General features: G+C 47.6%; 1 protein-coding gene across 1 annotated transcript in view; it reads left to right on the top strand.

The window, feature by feature from the left end:
• Positions 1-19,650, top strand: part of STK36 (serine/threonine kinase 36) — a 93,693-nt gene that overhangs the window by 2,375 nt on the left and 71,668 nt on the right. The window contains exons 2-9 of the mRNA XM_075849025.1: positions 7,129-7,269; positions 12,434-12,511; positions 12,773-12,903; positions 13,126-13,375; positions 13,868-13,961; positions 14,881-15,065; positions 15,356-15,438; positions 15,509-15,599. Of these exons, the coding sequence (XP_075705140.1) occupies positions 7,129-7,269; positions 12,434-12,511; positions 12,773-12,903; positions 13,126-13,375; positions 13,868-13,961; positions 14,881-15,065; positions 15,356-15,438; positions 15,509-15,599 (1,053 nt within the window). The remainder of the gene's footprint in view (positions 1-7,128; positions 7,270-12,433; positions 12,512-12,772; positions 12,904-13,125; positions 13,376-13,867; positions 13,962-14,880; positions 15,066-15,355; positions 15,439-15,508; positions 15,600-19,650) is intronic.

Raw genomic sequence — 19,650 nt, forward strand, 5'->3', positions numbered from 1 at the left:
ACTGTTATATAGTGATAATGTATCATGTTACAGTGACAAAACATCCCATATACTGACTGTTATATAGTGATAATGTATCATGTTACACTGACATCACATCCCATATACTGACTGTTATATAGTGATGATGTATCATGTTACAGTGACATCACATCCCATATACTGACTGTTATATAGTGATGATGTATCATGTTACAGTGACATCACATCCCATATACGGACTGTTATATAGTGATAATGTATCATGTTACAGTGACATCACATCCCATATACTGACTGTTATATAGTGATAATGTATCATGTTACAGTGACAAAACATCCCATATACTGACTGTTATATAGTGATAATGTATCATGTTACACTGACATCACATCCCATATACTGACTGTTATATAGTGATAATGTATCATGTTACACTGACATCACATCCCATATACTGACTGTTATATAGTGATAATGTATCATGTTACAGTGACATCACATCCCATATACTGACTGTTATATAGTGATAATGTATCATGTTAGTGACATCACATCCCATATACTGACTGTTATATAGTGATAATGTATCATGTGGTGACATCACATCCCATATACTGACTGTTATATAGTGATAATGTATCATGTTACAGTGACATCACATCCCATATACTGACTGTTATATAGTGATAATGTATCATGTTACAGTGACATCACATCCCATATACTGACTGTTATATAGAGATAATGTATCATGTTACACTGACATCACATCCCATATACTGACTGTTATATAGTGATAATGTATCATGTTACAGTGACATCACATCCCATATACTGACTGTTATATAGTGATAATGTATCATGTTACACTGACATCACATCCCATATACTGACTGTTATATAGTGATAATGTATCATGTTAGTGACATCACATCCCATATACTGACTGTTATATAGTGATAATGTATCATGTTACACTGACATCACATCCCATATACTGACTGTTATATAGTGATAATGTATCATGTGACATCACATCCCATATACTGACTGTTATATAGTGATAATGTATCATGTTACACTGACATCACATCCCATATACTGACTGTTATATAGTGATAATGTATCATGTTACAGTGACATCACATCCCATATACTGACTGTTATATAGTGATAATGTATCATGTTATTGACATCACATCCCATATACTGACTGTTATATAGTGATAATGTATCATGTGGTGACATCACATCCCATATACTGACTGTTATATAGTGATAATGTATCATGTTATTGACATCACATCCCATATACTGACTGTTATATAGTGATAATGTATCATGTTACACTGACATCACATCCCATATACTGACTGTTATATAGTGATAATGTATCATGTTATTGACATCACATCCCATATACTGACTGTTATATAGTGATAATGTATCATGTGGTGACATCACATCCCATATACTGACTGTTATATAGTGATAATGTATCATGTTAGTGACATCACATCCCATATACTGACTGTTATATAGTGATAATGTATCATGTTACAGTGACATCACATCCCATATACTGACTGTTATATAGTGATAATGTATCATGTTACACTGACATCACATCCCATATACTGACTGTTATATAGAGATAATGTATCATGTTACAGTGACATCACATCCCATATACTGACTGTTATATAGAGATAATGTATCATGTTACAGTGACATCACATCCCATATACTGACTGTTATATAGTGATAATGTATCATGTGGTGACATCACATCCCATATACTGACTGTTATATAGTGATAATGTATCATGTTACAGTGACATCACATCCCATATACTGACTGTTATATAGTGATAATGTATCATGTTACAGTGACAAAACATCCCATATACTGACTGTTATATAGTGATAACGTATCATGTTACAGTGACATCACATCCCATATACTGACTGTTATATAGAGATAATGTATCATGTTAGTGACATCACATCCCATATACTGACTGTTATATAGTGATAATGTATCATGTTAGTGACATCACATCCCATATACTGACTGTTATATAGAGATAATGTATCATGTTACAGTGACATCACATCCCATATACTGACTGTTATATAGTGATAATGTATCATGTTACAGTGACATCACATCCCATATACTGACTGTTATATAGTGATAATGTATCATGTGGTGACATCACATCCCATATACTGACTGTTATATAGAGATAATGTATCATGTTACAGTGACATCACATCCCATATACTGACTGTTATATAGTGATAATGTATCATGTTACAGTGACATCACATCCCATATACTGACTGTTATATAGTGATAATGTATCATGTTACACTGACATCACATCCCATATACTGACTGTTATATAGTGATAATGTATCATGTTATTGACATCACATCCCATATACTGACTGTTATATAGTGATAATGTATCATGTGGTGACATCACATCCCATATACTGACTGTTATATAGTGATAATGTATCATGTTAGTGACATCACATCCCATATACTGACTGTTATATAGTGATAATGTATCATGTTACAGTGACATCACATCCCATATACTGACTGTTATATAGTGATAATGTATCATGTTACACTGACATCACATCCCATATACTGACTGTTATATAGAGATAATGTATCATGTTACAGTGACATCACATCCCATATACTGACTGTTATATAGAGATAATGTATCATGTTACAGTGACATCACATCCCATATACTGACTGTTATATAGTGATAATGTATCATGTGGTGACATCACATCCCATATACTGACTGTTATATAGTGATAATGTATCATGTTACAGTGACATCACATCCCATATACTGACTGTTATATAGTGATAATGTATCATGTTACAGTGACAAAACATCCCATATACTGACTGTTATATAGTGATAACGTATCATGTTACAGTGACATCACATCCCATATACTGACTGTTATATAGAGATAATGTATCATGTTAGTGACATCACATCCCATATACTGACTGTTATATAGAGATAATGTATCATGTTACAGTGACATCACATCCCATATACTGACTGTTATATAGTGATAATGTATCATGTTACAGTGACATCACATCCCATATACTGACTGTTATATAGTGATAATGTATCATGTTACAGTGACATCACATCCCATATACTGACTGTTATATAGAGATAATGTATCATGTTACAGTGACATCACATCCCATATACTGACTGTTATATAGTGATAATGTATCATGTTACAGTGACATCACATCCCATATACTGACTGTTATATAGTGATAATGTATCATGTTACACTGACATCACATCCCATATACTGACTGTTATATAGAGATAATGTATCATGTTACAGTGACATCACATCCCATATACTGACTGTTATATAGTGATAATGTATCATGTTACAGTGACATCACATCCCATATACTGACTGTTATATAGTGATAATGTATCATGTTACAGTGACATCACATCCCATATACTGACTGTTATATAGAGATAATGTATCATGTTACAGTGACATCACATCCCATATACTGACTGTTATATAGTGATAATGTATCATGTTACACTGACATCACATCCCATATACTGACTGTTATATAGTGATAATGTATCATGTTACACTGACATCACATCCCATATACTGACTGTTATATAGTGATAATGTATCATGTTACAGTGACATCACATCCCATATACTGACTGTTATATAGTGATAATGTATCATGTTAGTGACATCACATCCCATATACTGACTGCGCCATTTGGCCTTTGCAGCGCAGTTTTTGCTGAATGGTTTCTGGGGGCCGTGTCGCATTTGCAGAGCCCCTGTATCACCGGTGCAGCAGACGTTCCCCAGGTGTGATCCCATTTGGGAGACCACACCTCTCAAATAATTAAGTTAGGGGATTAGTGAGCATTTTGAACCCTCAGGTGTTTTATAGATTTTATTAGTTTTAGTCGTGACAAACAGTCGTTTTTATCGGTACCGTTTTTGGGCACTTGCGACTTTTTGATCCAATTTATTCCGGTTTTTTTGTAGACCAGGTGACCAAGAAGGAAACTCTGCCGTTGGTTTTTATTGCACTTTTTACGGTGTTCACCATTCGGGATAAATCACTTGATATGAACGCGGCGATGTCTATTATGTATCGGGTTTTTTTTATCATTATTTCATTTTTTTATTGATCGGGGAGTTTTTATTACTTAAAAAAATTTTTATAATTTATTTCTGTTTCTAAAAAAAATTAAAATAAAAAATGCTGCTACTTTTTCTGTTCCCTTTACTTGGGGACTTGAAGGCCTGATCTTTTGATCCCCGGCACAATACACAGCACTATTTATGTATGTACACTCCGTACATGGCCAACCAGGAGGCCATTGTTAGGCTACCTAATTGCCGTAGAAACCATCGACACCTTGCAATCACGTGCAGGGGATTGACGGGGTTCAGAGGGATCCCGCTCCCTCTGTGTCCACCACTTAGATGCCGTTATCGCTATTGACCGCAGCATTTAAGGCAATAAACGGCGGCGATAACTGTGGTCTCTGGCATTGCGGCAGGATGTGGGCTGTATATTCCAGCCGGCACCCGCTGTGGATGGAGCACGCTCCTGCGCCCGCTTCAACCTCCGGGTGTAACTGTACGCCCATTTGTGTTAAGGCTCGGCTATAATGGGTGTACAGTTACGTCCATGGATAAAGCGTCCAGTCTGCTCTTATCCCTCTGTCATGTTGCATGATATCAGCCGCCTTCTCCTCGTTAACACTTTCTCCTGAGCTGCCGAGAAGATCCCTGAAGTGACGTCAGCGGGTCGTGTTGTGGCAGGACTGGAATGCAGTGTAAATGGGGTTTGTGCTATATGTTGTGCTGTGACTGTCCATCAACAGCGGGAGCACTGTAGAAAATCTATCATCCCCCGCTGCCAGCTGACTGTGCCGACACCAGGGACCAACGCCACCCTATTATCTACATGTTTCATAGAGAACACACGCATTGATGGACTTCTTTCCCCTATAGAAGCTGAAGGTGCTGCTCTATGACCTCATCTCTCTGCATTTCTCAAGTTCCCTGTTCTCCTCGTTAACACAAACTTCTGACACGTCAGAAGTCTTGTTTGGGGGTGTCCGAGCACTGAGACCCCCATTGATCGCTAAAACGAAGCGGCAGAAGTGATCGTGTGATCGCTTCTGTTCCGCTTTTTCCGGAGTTCGGGCTCATACACTTTCTATTGTCCGTACTCCGCTACATTTTTTTCTAGAATAAGCTGAACAGAAATGAAGCGGTGGAGCGCTCAAACGATCACTTCTGCCGCTTAATTTTAGCGATCGGTGGGGGTCTCAGTGCTCAGACCCCACCAATCATAATTTCTGACATGTCACCATAACGTGCCAGAAGTTCGTTGAGCCCTTTAAGTAGTGATAATGGTGTTGCTGGGAGTAAACCTATTTATACTCCTTTATGAAGGGCGTGAAGGTTTGAATTTGATGTTTTTTTTGGCGGTCTCTGGCGTGGTGGCGGTCTCTGGCGTGGTGGCGGTCTCTGGCGTGGTGGCGGTCTCTGGCGTGGTGGCGGTCTCTGGCGTGGTGGCGGTCTCTGGCGTGCTGGTCTGTGATGGTCTCTGGTGTGGCGCCGGTCTCTGGTGTGGCGGGGGTCGGTGGCGGTCTCTGGCGTGGCGGTCTCTGGCGTGGCGGTCTCTGGCGTGGCGGTCTCTGGCGTGGCGGTCGATGTGGTGGGGGTCGGTGTTGGTCTCTGGTGTTGTGGTCTGTGGTGGTCTCTGGCGTGGCGGTCTCTGGCATTGCGGCATGATGTGGGCTGTATATTCCAGCCGGTACCCGCTGTGGATGGAGCACGCTCCGCTCCTGTGCCCGCTTCAACCTCCGGGTGTAACTGTACGCCCATTTGTGTTAAGGCTCGGCTATAATGGGTGTACAGTTACGTCCATGGATAAAGCGTCCAGTCTGCTCTTATCCCTCTGTCATGTTGCATGATATCAGCCGCCTTCTCCTCGTTAACACCAACTTCTGACACGTCAGAAGTCTTGTTTGGGGGGGTCCGAGCACTGATCCCCCACCGAAAAAAATATCTAGAATAAGCTGAACAGAAATGAAGCGGTGGAGCGCTCACACGATCACTTCTGCCGCTTCATTTTAGCGATCGGTCGGTGTCTCAGTGCTCAGACCCCACCAATCATAATTTCTGACATGTCACCATGACGTGCCAGAAGTTCGTTGAGCCCTTTAAGTAGTGATAATGGTGTTGCTGGGGGTGAAGCTATTTATACTCATTTACGAAGGGCGTTAAGGTTTAAATTTGATGGTTTTTTTGGTGGTCTCTGGCGTGGTGGTCCGTGGCGGTTTCTGGCGTGGCGGTTTCTGGCGTGGCGGTCTCTGGCGTGGCGGTCTCTGGCGTGGCGGTCTCTGGCGTGGCGGTCTCTGGCGTGGCGGTCTCTGGCGTGGCGGTCTCTGGCGTGGCGGTCTCTGGCGTGGCGGTCTCTGGCGTGGCGGTCTCTGGCGTGGCGGTCTCTGGCGTGGCGGTCTCTGGCGTGGCGGTCTCTGGCGTGGCGGTCTCTGGCGTGGCGGTCTCTGGCGTGGCGGTCTCTGGCGTGGCGGTCTCTGGCGTGGCGGTCTCTGGCGTGGCGGTCTCTGGCGTGGCGGTCTCTGGCGTGGCGGTCTCTGGCGTGGCGGTCTCTGGCGTGGCGGTCTCTGGCGTGGCGGTCTCTGGCGTGGCGGTCTCTGGCGTGGCGGTCTCTGGCGTGGCGGTCTCTGGCGTGGCGGTCTCTGGCGTGGCGGTCTCTGGCGTGGCGGTCTCCGGCGTGGCGGTCTCCGGCGTGGCGGTCTCCGATGTGGTGGGGGAGGTATCTGGCGTGGTGGTCTGTGGTGGTCTCAGGCGTGGCGGCGGTCTCTGGCGTGGTGGTCCGTGGCGGTCTCTGGCGTGGCGGTCTCTGGCGTGGCGGGGGTCGGTGGTGGTCTCTGGCGTGGTGGGGGTCTGTGGTGGTCTCTGGCGTGGCGATCTCTGGCGTGGCGGTGGTCTGTTGTGGTTACTTTAATTTTTTTTTATTGTTGGCTTTTCTAATTGTGCAGGTTGTGGCTCTAAAGTTCATCCCTAAAGTTGGCCGTTCAGACAAGGAGCTGAGAGGCCTGAAGAGAGAGATCCAAATCATGAAAGACCTTCAACACCCCAATATTGTGCGCATGCTGGACAGCTGTGAGACCGAGCGAGAGGTGAGGGGTGCGGGGCTGCAGGACCAGCTGGGTGACCACGTCTAGGCATTACCAACTAAATGTGATCTCCGATCTCTCAGCCTTCAGTATGGGGGTCTTTTCCCCCCTGTGTTTCTTTCTCTTGTACTTCAGTATGGGGGTCTTTTCCCCCTGTGTTTTCCCTTCTCTCTCTTGTACTTCAGTATGGGGGTCTTTTCCCCCTGTGTTTTCCTTCTCTCTCTTGTACTTCAGTATGGGGGTCTTTTCCCCCTGTGTTTTCCTTCTCTCTCTTGTACTTCAGTATGGGGGTCTTTTCCCCCTGTGTTTTCCTTCTCTCTCTTGTACTTCAGTATGGGGGTCTTTTCCCCCCTGTGTTTCTTTCTCTTGTACTTCAGTATGGGGGTCTTTTCCCCCTGTGTTTTCCCTTCTCTCTCTTGTACTTCAGTATGGGGGTCTTTTCCCCCTGTGTTTTCCTTCTCTCTCTTGTACTTCAGTATGGGGGTCTTTTCCCCCTGTGTTTTCCTTCTCTCTCTTGTACTTCAGTATGGGGGTCTTTTCCCCCTGTGTTTTCCTTCTCTCTCTTGTTCTTCAGTATGGGGGTCTTTTCCCCCTGTGTTTTCCTTCTCTCTCTTGTTCTTCAGTATGGGGGTCTTTTCCCCCTGTGTTTTCCTTCTCTCTCTTGTACTTCAGTATGGGGGTCTTTTCCCCCTGTGTTTTCCTTCTCTCTCTTGTACTTCAGTATGGGGGTCTTTTCCCCCTGTGTTTTCCTTCTCTCTCTTGTTCTTCAGTATGGGGGTCTTTTCCCCCTGTGTTTTCCTTCTCTCTCTTGTTCTTCAGTATGGGGGTCTTCTCCCCTGTGTTTCCTTCTCTCTCTCTTGTACTTCAGTATGGGGGTCTTTTCCCCCTGTGTTTTCCTTCTCTCTCTTGTTCTTCAGTATGGGGGTCTTTTCCCCTGTGTTTTCCTTCTCTCTCTTGTTCTTCAGTATGGGGGTCTTTTCCCCCTGTGTTTCCTCCTCTCTCTTGTTCTTCAGTATGGGGGTCTTTTCCCCCTGTGTTTTCCTTCTCTCTCTTGTTCTTCAGTATGGGGGTCTTTTCCCCCTGTGTTTTCCTTCTCTCTCTCTTGTCCTTCAGTATGGGGGTCTTTTCCCCCTGTGTTTTCCTTCTCTCTCTCTTGTCCTTCAGTATGGGGGTCTTTTCCCCCTGTGTTTTCCTTCTCTCTCTTGTTCTTCAGTATGGGGGTCTTTTCCCCCTGTGTTTTCCTTCTCTCTCTTGTTCTTCAGTATGGGGGTCTTTTCCCCCCTGTGTTTCTTTCTCTTGTTCTTCAGTATGGGGGTCTTTTCCCCCTGTGTTTTCCTTCTCTCTCTTGTTCTTCAGTATGGGGGTCTTTTCCTCCTGTGTTTTCCTTCTCTCTCTTGTTCTTCAGTATGGGGGTCTTTTCCCCCTGTGTTTTCCTTCTCTCTCTTGTTCTTCAGTATGGGGGTCTTTTCCCCTGTGTTTCCTTCTCTCTCTTGTTCTTCAGTATGGGGGTCTTTTCCCCTGTGTTTCCCTTCTCTCTCTTGTACTTGAGTATGGGGGTCTTTTCCCCCTGTGTTTTCCTTCTTTCTCTTGTTCTTCAGTATGGGGGTCTTTTCCCCCTGTGTTTTCCTTCTCTCTCTTGTTCTTCAGTATGGGGGTCTTTTCCTCCTGTGTTTTCCTTCTCTCTCTTGTTCTTCAGTATGGGGGTCTTTTCCCCCTGTGTTTTCCTTCTCTCTCTCTTGTACTTCAGTATGGGGGTCTTTTCCCCCCTGTGTTTCCTTCTCTCTCTTGTTCTTCAGTATGGGGGTCTTTTCCCCCCTGTGTTTCCTTCTCTCTCTTGTTCTTCAGTATGGGGGTCTTTTTCCCCTGTGTTTTCCTTCTCTCTCTTGTTCTTCAGTATGGGGGTCTTTTCCCCCCTGTGTTTCCTTCTCTCTCTTGTTCTTCAGTATGGGGGTCTTTTCCTCCTGTGTTTCCTTCTCTCTCTCTCGTTCTTCAGTATGGGGGTCTTTTCCCCCTGTGTTTCCTTCTCTCTCTTGTTCTTCAGTATGGGGGTCTTTTCCTCCTGTGTTTTCCTTCTCTCTCTTGTTCTTCAGTATGGGGGTCTTTTCCCCCTGTGTTTTCCTTCTCTCTCTCTTGTCCTTCAGTATGGGGGTCTTTTCCCCCTGTGTTTTCCTTCTCTCTCTTGTTCTTCAGTATGGGGGTCTTTTCCCCTGTGTTTTCCTTCTCTCTCTTGTTCTTCAGTATGGGGGTCTTTTCCCCCCTGTGTTTCCTTCTCTCTCTTGTTCTTCAGTATGGGGGTCTTTTCCTCCTGTGTTTTCCTTCTCTCTCTTGTTCTTCAGTATGGGGGTCTTTTCCCCTGTGTTTTCCTTCTCTCTCTTGTTCTTCAGTATGGGGGTCTTTTCCCCCCTGTGTTTCCTTCTCTCTCTTGTTCTTCAGTATGGGGGTCTTTTCCTCCTGTGTTTTCCTTCTCTCTCTTGTTCTTCAGTATGGGGGTCTTTTCCCCCTGTGTTTTCCTTCTCTCTCTTGTTCTTCAGTATGGGGGTCTTTTCCCCCTGTGTTTTCCTTCTCTCTCTTGTTCTTCAGTATGGGGGTCTTTTCCCCTGTGTTTTCCTTCTCTCTCTTGTTCTTCAGTATGGGGGTCTTTTCCCCCTGTGTTTCCTTCTCTCTCTTGTTCTTCAGTATGGGGGTCTTTTCCCCCTGTGTTTTCCTTCTCTCTCTTGTTCTTCAGTATGGGGGTCTTTTCCCCTGTGTTTCCTTCTCTCTCTTGTTCTTCAGTATGGGGGTCTTTTCCTCCTGTGGTTTCCTTCTCTCTCTTGTTCTTCAGTATGGGGGTCTTTTCCCCCTGTGTTTTCCTTCTCTCTCTCTCTTGTTCTTCAGTATGGGGGTCTTTTCCCCCTGTGTTTTCCTTCTCTCTCTCTTGTTCTTCTGTATGGGGGTCTTTTCCCCCTGTGTTTTCCTTCTCTCTCTTGTTCTTCAGTATGGGGGTCTTTTCCTCCTGTGTTTTCCTTCTCTCTCTTGTTCTTCAGTATGGGGGTCTTTTCCCCCTGTGTTTTCCTTCTCTCTCTCTCTTGTTCTTCAGTATGGGGGTCTTTTCCCCCTGTGTTTTCCTTCTCTCTCTCTCTTGTTCTTCAGTATGGGGGTCTTTTCCCCCTGTGTTTTCCTTCTCTCTCTCTTGTTCTTCAGTATGGGGGTCTTTTCGCCCTGTGTTTTCCTTCTCTCTCTTGTTCTTCAGTATGGGGGTCTTTTCCTCCTGTGTTTTCCTTCTCTCTCTCTTTTCTTCAGTATGGGGGTCTTTTCGCCCTGTGTTTTCCTTCTCACTCTTGTTCTTCAGTATGGGGGTCTTTTCCCCCTGTGTTTCCTTCTCTCTCTTGTTCTTCAGTATGGGGGTCTTTTCGCCCTGTGTTTTCCTTCTCTCTCTCTTGTTCTTCAGTATGGGGGTCTTTTCCTCCTGTGTTTTCCTTCTCTCTCTTGTTCTTCAGTATGGGGGTCTTTTCCCCCTGTGTTTTCCTTCTCTCTCTCTCTTGTTCTTCAGTATGGGGGTCTTTTCCCCCTGTGTTTTCCTTCTCTCTCTTGTTCTTCAGTATGGGGGTCTTTTCCCCCTGTGTTTTCCTTCTCTCTCTCTCTTGTTCTTCAGTATGGGGGTCTTTTCCCCCTGTGTTTTCCTTCTCTCTCTCTTGTTCTTCAGTATGGGGGTCTTTTCCCCCTGTGTTTTCCTTCTCTCTCTCTTGTTCTTCAGTATGGGGGTCTTTTCGCCCTGTGTTTTCCTTCTCTCTCTTGTTCTTCAGTATGGGGGTCTTTTCCCCCTGTGTTTTCCTTCTCTCTCTTGTTCTTCAGTATGGGGGTCTTTTTCCCCTGTGTTTTCCTTCTCTCTCTTGTACTTCAGTATGGGGGTCTTTTCCCCCTGTGTTTCCTTCTCTCTCTCTTGTTCTTCAGTATGGGGGTCTTTTCCTCCTGTGTTTTCCTTCTCTCTCTCTTGTTCTTCAGTATGGGGGTCTTTTCGCCCTGTGTTTTCCTTCTCACTCTTGTTCTTCAGTATGGGGGTCTCCGTCACCCTTAGTCTCCCTCCTCACCCTTATAAATGCCACCATCTTGATGTATGTTGGGTACCCGTGTTCTCATCAGTCTTCTGGGGTCTGTGGATTTCAGGAATCGGATCTTCTTCTTCTTCTTCCATATCAAGGCGAGAGGTTGTGGGGAGGTAAATCCAGGATTTCTGGCCTGATGAACCCAATCACATCCGGTCTTCGGGCTCCTGACTCCCCCCGGGGCAGCGTCTTCGTCCTCGGCTTCGGCATTTGTCCTTCATTCTCATGGACCGACCCTTTAACCTTTCACAAGCTGAATGTGGTGCCAACCAGGACTTCTCTCTCGGCCACAAGGTCTCCCCCGCGGCCGTCCCATCCTGATCGTCTTCTCTGCGCTTCCTCTGGTGAGGTGTCCGGAGAAGATAATAATGACTCTTACCAGTAATACTTGGATTTTCCCTTCCACAGCAGCACAGAGGTTTTTTCTCGCCCAGGTTTGCTGGGTTACTGTTGCTGGATATTCCGTGTTTAGAACTTTTACATCATTTCGATGTCCTTTGTTCTAACCGGATGTGGTAATGGGAGGAAGACGTTTATTTTCAGCTTCTCTAATGAGACGGGTAAATCCTCCTGTCCGTGCCGTTGTGGGGGATAATCCAGTTACTGGTAAGGGTCTGTTCACACACCGTTTTGTCAGGCGTTTTTCGGGGCGTAAACTCCTCAAAAAACGGATGCTGAACGCCTCCAAACATCTGTCCATCCATTTCAATGGGAGAAACTTCATTTAGTTCAGCCGGGGTGAATAAAAACCGCCCTGTAACAAGAAGCGCAAGTCACTACTTCAGCCATTTTTGGAGCCGTTTTTCATTGTGTCAATAGAAAAACCGCTCCAAGAAAACGTTTGATGCTTTAAAAACGGCTGAAAATCTGAGGCTCTGCCTTGAAAAGATCTCGGTATTTTCCAGCGTTTTCTTTGCTTTCGCGTGTGAACAGGCCCTGAGAGTGATCCTCCTCCTCCTCCTCTTCCTCTCTCTACTTCCTCATCCTCTCTCTGCTTCCTCATCCTCTCTCTGCTTCCTCATCCTCTCTCTGCTTCCTCATCCTCTCTCTGCTTCCTCATCCTCTCTCTGCTTCCTCCTCCCCAGGTTGTGGTGGTCACAGAATACGCGGAGGGGGAGTTGTTCCAGATTTTGGAGGATGATGGGAACTTGTCTGAGGATTTAGTAAGTACCAGTGTCCGGGGAAGTCATATTTACTGCAGAGTCTGGAGGTGTCGGATGGCTCAGCCTGGGGAGTCCGAGGGGATGTATGGGGGAGGGGGCTCAGCCTGGGGAGTCCGAGGTGATATATGGGGGAGGGGGCTCAGCCTGGGGAGTCCGTGGTGATATATGGGGGAGGGGGCTTTGAGCTCCGCTATACCTGCTTGCTGTCAGTGCGGAGTACGCGCTCACCATAGATTGATGGCGGTCTATCTTACCCTACAGGTCCGGGACGTGTCCACTCAGCTGGTTTCTGCCTTATATTATCTTCATTCTCATCGGATCCTGCACAGAGACATGAAACCTCAGAACATTTTACTGGGCAAAGACGGGACGGTCAAACTGTGCGATTTTGGGTGAGTTTAACAAATGAAGTGCTGACCGTCCTGACGAGTGAAGATGCTGAGGGGGGTATTCTTGTGTGTGTGACCAGAATGATGTGCCTGTTCCTCCCTCTGTATGTGAGAAGGGCCGCTGTGCCCTCGTGGGTGTCTGCGGGGTCTCTGCCGGTGCGGTTGCTGCTTGGAGCGTGTCCCCCGTATATCTCCCCCGTATATTTCCCTCACTCTGTTTTCCAGCTTCGCTCGAGAGCTGAGCCTGGACACACTGATGGTTCGTTCCATTAAGGGGACTCCGCTGTACATGTCTCCTGAGCTGGTCCTAGAGCGGCCGTACGATCATCGCTCTGACCTCTGGGCTCTCGGCTGTATCGTCTATGAGCTGCTGGTGGGAACGCCGCCCTTTTACACGCACAGCATATTCCAGCTGGTCAGCATCATCACCCAGCAGCCGGTGCGATGGCCTCGGGGGGTCTCTGCTGAATTAAAGGTGGGCATCTAATGTGTTATGTCGGGGTTCCCTTTCTGTCTGGTTTGCTTTGAATACAGGGCATTACTCTGGTCTTTTTGGCATCACTGGGATCCAGTGTTATTATAAAGGTGCATGTCGCGTGCCTATGGCGGCTGCGGCCCGTTCCTGTAGGTCTGCGCTGGGATCTAGTGTTATTATAAAGGTGCATGTCGCGTGCCTATGGCGGCTGCGGCCCGTTCCTGTAGGTCTGCGCTGGGATCCAGTGTTATTATAAAGGTGCATGTCGCGTGCCTATGGCGGCTGCGGCCCGTTCCTGTAGGTCTGCGCTGGGATCCAGTGTTATTATAAAGGTGCATGTCGCGTGCCTATGACGGCTCCGGCCCGTTCCTGTAGGTCTGCACTCGCTGCGATCTATATAAAGTCCAGATCTCTCTCACAACCTGCTGATCAGCTCCTCAGCGCCTTCCATGATAGAAAGATGTGGTGACTTGTGCTTCGTCTTCATGTCAGGACTTTCTCCAGGGCCTCTTGACAAAGGATCCCGCCCTGCGCCTGTCGTGGCCCGGACTGCTGACACATCCCTTTATTAAGGACAAAGTCGTTGGTAAGAAGTTTCTATTATTTCAAGACTCCAGAATGGTTAATCGGGGCCTTCAGCTTTTTCGGGGAGCGCTCCATCTCTTACGGCAATAGTTGTATTCCTCTATGACCTTGCGGTTTAATGTAAAGCTTTAGTTGTACTGCGAGGCTTCCGGATACTGTGGCAGCCGTACAATGTCTGGAGAGTATTATGTACTGGTCCGTTTCTAATTAACAGGACCCGAGCACGATCCTGTATGGTGGGTGCAGCAGCTATATCACCCGGCGTGCAGCAGCTATACCACCCGGCGTGCCGCAGCTATACCACCCGGCGTGCCGCAGCTATACCTCCTGGCGTGCCGCAGCTATACCACCCGGCGTGCCGCAGCTATACCACCCGGCGTGCCGCAGCTATACCACCCGGCGTGCCGCAGCTATACCACCCGGCGTGCCGCAGCTATACCACCCGGCGTGCCGCAGCTATACCACCCGGCGTGCCGCAGCTATACCACCCGGCGTGCCGCAGCTATACCACCCGGCGTGCCGCAGCTATACCACCCGGCGTGCCGCAGCTATACCACCCGGCGTGCCGCAGCTATACCACCCGGCGTGCCGCAGCTATACCACCCGGCGTGCCGCAGCTATACCACCCGGCGTGCCGCAGCTATACCACCCGGCGTGCCGCAGCGATCACCCAGAGTGCAGTATCGTCTCCCCACGCCTGATGTCACGCCAGAGAGTACAGCTGGAGCTCCACTTTAATATATGTGTAGACCCTCCAGCCTCAGTCATTGATGCAGAAAACTGCAGATCTATGCGGGTCATCTCCCAGCACAATAGTGGCCATCGCCCTACCCGGGTCATCCGCTGTAGTCTCAATCTCTTCCGCTCTATATGTTATCCCCTTATTCTTTATGGATCAGAGTTTCTTCTTTGTATTCCAGTGTTAGAAGATGGTCCAGCCAGTAGCCCGTTCACATCTCCACTTACTGATGAGCAGCGACAGCTTCGAGATCGGCAGTGTGACCGTTCTGGGCAGGACAGCGTGCACTCCCGCATCTTAAACAGAGCCAGGCAGAGAGTGGCCAAGAGGAAAGAGAGCCAGAGTGTGCGCCCAGCAAGTGCCCAGGTAACCAAAGGGGCGTTGTCCCGTGTGTGGCCGGCGCGTCCCGTGTGTGGCCGGCGCGTCCCGTGTGTGATCGGCGCGTCCCGCGTGTGATCGGCGCGTTCCGCGTGTGGCCGGCGCGTTCCGCGTGTGGCCGGCGCATTCCGTGTGTGGCCGGCGCATCCCGTGATGTCTGGCTTATTTACACACTATTACTGCTCCTGGCGCACTCGCTCCAGCGCTGCCGACGCTCTAGGAAGTCTCCGTCCCACATCCGCTTTCTCTGACCGCTCCATGCGTTTGGTTTGTTCTAGACGGGAACCGAAGAGATTATTAACCATGAGATGAATCCTAAAATGACTGAGAATGAGGAGCTAAGAACGTCGCAGACGTCCACGTGAGTTGCTGCTGAGTGATTCCGCCATTTGCAGAGATGAGAGAATTTTTGACTCTTGTTTATGTTGTAGGAGGAACCACCCTTGTCAGGACTGTGAGCAGGACTTCTGCCAAAACAAAAGGGAACGCCGCAGCATTGAAAGCGTGTGTCTAGAGAACGAGGTAATGTCAAAGCAGGTCTGTACGAGAGGTGCAAATATTTGGGTACAAGGGCATTCATCTGCTCTGTATCTTTCTTCATCTCTCTGAATGACGCAATCTCACAAAGCAGCCCAAACCCGAACTACAGTGGGATGGGAAGTTTTGCGCAGGGCGGCTGCCGATCTCACGCGTACAGGGCGGCTGCCGATCTCACGCGTACAGGGCGGCTGCCGATCTCACGCGTACAGGGCGGCTGCCGATCTCACGCGTACAGGGCGGCTGCCGATCTCACGCGTACAGGGCGGCTGCCGATCTCACGCGTACAGGGCGGCTGCCGATCTCACGCGTACAGGGCTAAAACGTACGGCTGCTGAGCACTGCGGCTGTAACTCTGGAGCTGTGGGATATGTCCAGTCCTCGGGCAAAGAAAACACGCATGATATAAACGGATGATAACTGGGTGCAATAAATCTATACAAATGTGCAGGGAAAAGGTCACGATGTCTCCAGGAAACGGGAATCCACGCTCCTCCCAAACCCGTGATAAGGAAAATGTCACCGGCTCATCCAAGAAATGTTCTTGTCACCTCCGCCCTGTGCGCTTCTCTTGACTTGTTGTAGATTTGATCACGTGTAGTGAATGTAGAAGAGCGCAGACTCGTGATAATGGACGCAAGAAATGGAAGGTCATCTGAAATCCACAGCGGTCGCTGGTAGTGATGTAGAATGATGGCAACAGGGGTCTCTACTTTATGGTAAACGGGTCTATGCTAATGACGGGGGGGGGCCTTCCTCCGGATCAGCTGTAAGTATAAGGCTATGTTCACACTGGGCGGATAAGCTGTGTAAAGTTTGCAGCGTGTCCGTCCTGGAACCTGCAGGGAATACCGGCTGAAAAACCGCACCCAATTGGGATGCAGATTTTTGGGCGGACTCTCCCCGAGGAGGCTGCTGGGAAAAAAGGTTACTACTTCTCCCCGGCGTTGTCCTAGCGACACGTCCCTCTGTTTTGAGCGCAGCGCGGCCTTCTGGAATGACGCTGCAACCCATGTTGACTACGGCAGGGGGAAGGCTTTCTGATTTGCGAGTTTTGTGGTGGAATCGCAGCTTTTCCACCACAAAAAAACCGCAACATTTGGTGTTTGTTGCTGATTTGACCTCCCCATTGAATTCATTTGGGTAAACCTGCAACAAAAGAGCAGCAATTCCGCAGCATTAGTTGACATTCTGTGGATTCAAAAACCGCACCACAGGTAGAATTCTGAACGGTTTCTCGGCTCATTTTTTCTGCTGCGTGTAGATGAGATTTCTTCTATAATACCATAGAATAGCACAATATCTGTGTGTGAACAATAACCTACAAGGATGGACTTCGGTGCCAACCCGCTGACTGTGCAGCCAGAGAATAAGATGGATCCCTCGAAACGTCTGACACGATTTCTGCACCGCATGTATTTCAGCAAGAGCCAAACTCCCCGTCCTGAATGTGCAGCCGCGCACGCTGTGACCTGTACCGTACGACCGCTAAGCCCCACTCTCCACCCTCCGTTTGTAGCAGCTTATATGAGAACCCCTCAGTAGTCCTCCACTTGCCGCTGCCCATAAAGTGAGCTGTGCATGCGCCTGATAGCCAGCGAGAGGAACCCCCACTACATCACCCCTTCAGACGAACCAAAGGTATTTTCACATCTGGAGATTCGGGGACCTGGACGTTTTAGAGATCCTCTCGTCCTGTGCTTCTCTCGGAGCAGTGAAGACCTCCGTCTCTGTCCACGCCGCGCTGTCTTGCAGGATATGCCGTGGAGCAGACGATGTTGAGATCCCGTAGACTCCTTTTCGCAGATACAATTAAGACTTTCTCCTGCAATTCAGCTGAAAAGTCGGTAAACAGCATAATGTTGGCGTTGTCATGACAAATTCCCTATCCTTCCACTTCAGGGGTCTCGGGGGGCGCCCCAGAACAGGAACTCTGTGCCCGCTCCACAGTGGAGAAAGGGGCATCCAGAAAGTGGAACCATTTCTCCAGGAAAATCGCAGCGTCCGAGCCCTTGGTGCCCTCCGGCAAACACCTATTACGCACACATTGTTTTCTATGGGCCCAGTTTTCAAGATCATCTCCTGCCAGAGATAAGGTACGTGCGGTCTGGAATAAGCGTGGCCAGATCCTCCAATGATGATGTCTGAGTTCCAGTCCCTCAGATTATGTACATCCCGGTGCAGCAGTCCCAAGTCCACTTTCACCTCCTCTATTTTCCTGGTGAGGGTTGTAGTACTCCCTGTGATGGCCGCTAAAAGCTGATGAGAGATTGTTGCAGCGTGAGATCAGATACAGAGGAGGCCGCTGAGCTCGGGCCTGCACCATCGTAGCACCTGAGGCCGACCCCTGCTGTTGATCGGAATGAGCAAAGCCCTTCAGCTTCCCTGCCGCGGCAGAGGATTTAATAGGGCTCATTTTGGGCGTCCTCTTTTTCCCAGACCTTGTAACAACCCCATAAGAAATGATGATGTTGAGTGATGCGCAGAATGAAGTCGTTTTCAGGGATAAAGCCGGAGGTCACATTTATGGGCTTTCCCTTAATATCCCGATAGTGATGGATGACCCCAGGGTATGGAAAGGATACCTGTTATACGTTCTTTCATGAAGTAAGATCTCGCTCGTGTCATTTTTCCATCCAACAACACTAGGAACGTATGGACATCCAAGACTTTGTGGTTTACGAGCACCATTCAGATTGTACGAAGATGCACGGCGTATTCTCAGGAAATAACGTGATGCCGTCAATTACTGGGTGCCAGAAGCCATCCATACCGGGACACGTGGATCCGCTCCATCACGTAAACGCTCGGGACATTAGTCATGGCTCTGTATTTTAAGACGGGAGTGTCGTGCGCTCCATGACATATGAACCGCCGAGGCTGCGGAGGGGCCGGACTGCTCTGTAGTGATCTTTTTCCAACTACCCCCCCCCCCCCCCACACCGCCCCCCCCCCCAGTCCGGCTGCGATTTCTGTTTTGGAGCAGCAGATAAATCACCAGATACAATAGTGATAAGTACTTCATATATTTCAGATGGAGAACCTTAGGATACCGGCAAGTAGTTGAAAAATTCAGAAAACAACGGTTCTCCATAGTTACATTTTTTATGCTCACAATGTCCTGCATCTCTAGCCCAGAATATGTCGTCCTCGTTCCCCCAGGAAGATTGAAAAATGTTTTCATTCCATCTTTAACAAATAGGTGTGATAAACCTTTAACAGCAGCAGATCTGTCCCAGCGAGGACCCACATCACAACCAGAGATCTATTACCCCAGAGGAGATGTAGTAATAGCCAATCACTTCTTCATCTAGGACCGCACTCATGTAAGAGAATGCGAGGAAACCTGCAGGAACATCCAGAGAAGCCGCTCCCAGCAAGTGACAAATATCATCACCTGTGAGGCAGAAACTCCACACCTGTATATTCAATATATCCAGCACTGCAGTTCCGTAGCCGGAGGTCACTCCTCGTCTCCATCTCATGCGTGAAGCGCTGACTATTTCATACGGTTTTTTACTATTTCATATTTATGACTTAATTTTACATAATCTTGTAAATTATCTGAGATCCTAATCCCCAGATAGACGGCCTTCGCCTGAACCGGGATAGAGGTCATGAAGGAACAATCATTGCCCCGTAGCGGCAGGAGAGCAGACTTTGACCAATTGATTTTTAGTCCAGAATATGGGCCCAAGTTGTTGAATTTCTCCATGACCACAGGGGTGTAGTAATGGGATCAGTCAGGAACAGCAGCATATCATCTCCAAAAAGAGAAATAGTTTCACAAATCTCCCCATATCTAACACCATTAGTGCATGTAAACCGCCAGAGGCCCTAATGCCTCCGCAAAAACCAGAGGTGACGGGACGTCCCTGGCAAGTCCCCATGTTTAGTCTAAAGGCTCCGAAATATCATCATGAATCCTTAGCCTGGCTACAGGCCAGTGATATAATATCTTAAGCTATCCAATAAATCTTGGTCCAATACCAAATGCCTCGAGGGAATTCCATATATATTGCGACTCGACACCATC

The sequence above is a fragment of the Rhinoderma darwinii genome, unplaced genomic scaffold (assembly GCF_050947455.1).
Source record: "Rhinoderma darwinii isolate aRhiDar2 unplaced genomic scaffold, aRhiDar2.hap1 Scaffold_641, whole genome shotgun sequence".
Classification (NCBI taxonomy): domain Eukaryota; kingdom Metazoa; phylum Chordata; class Amphibia; order Anura; family Rhinodermatidae; genus Rhinoderma; species Rhinoderma darwinii.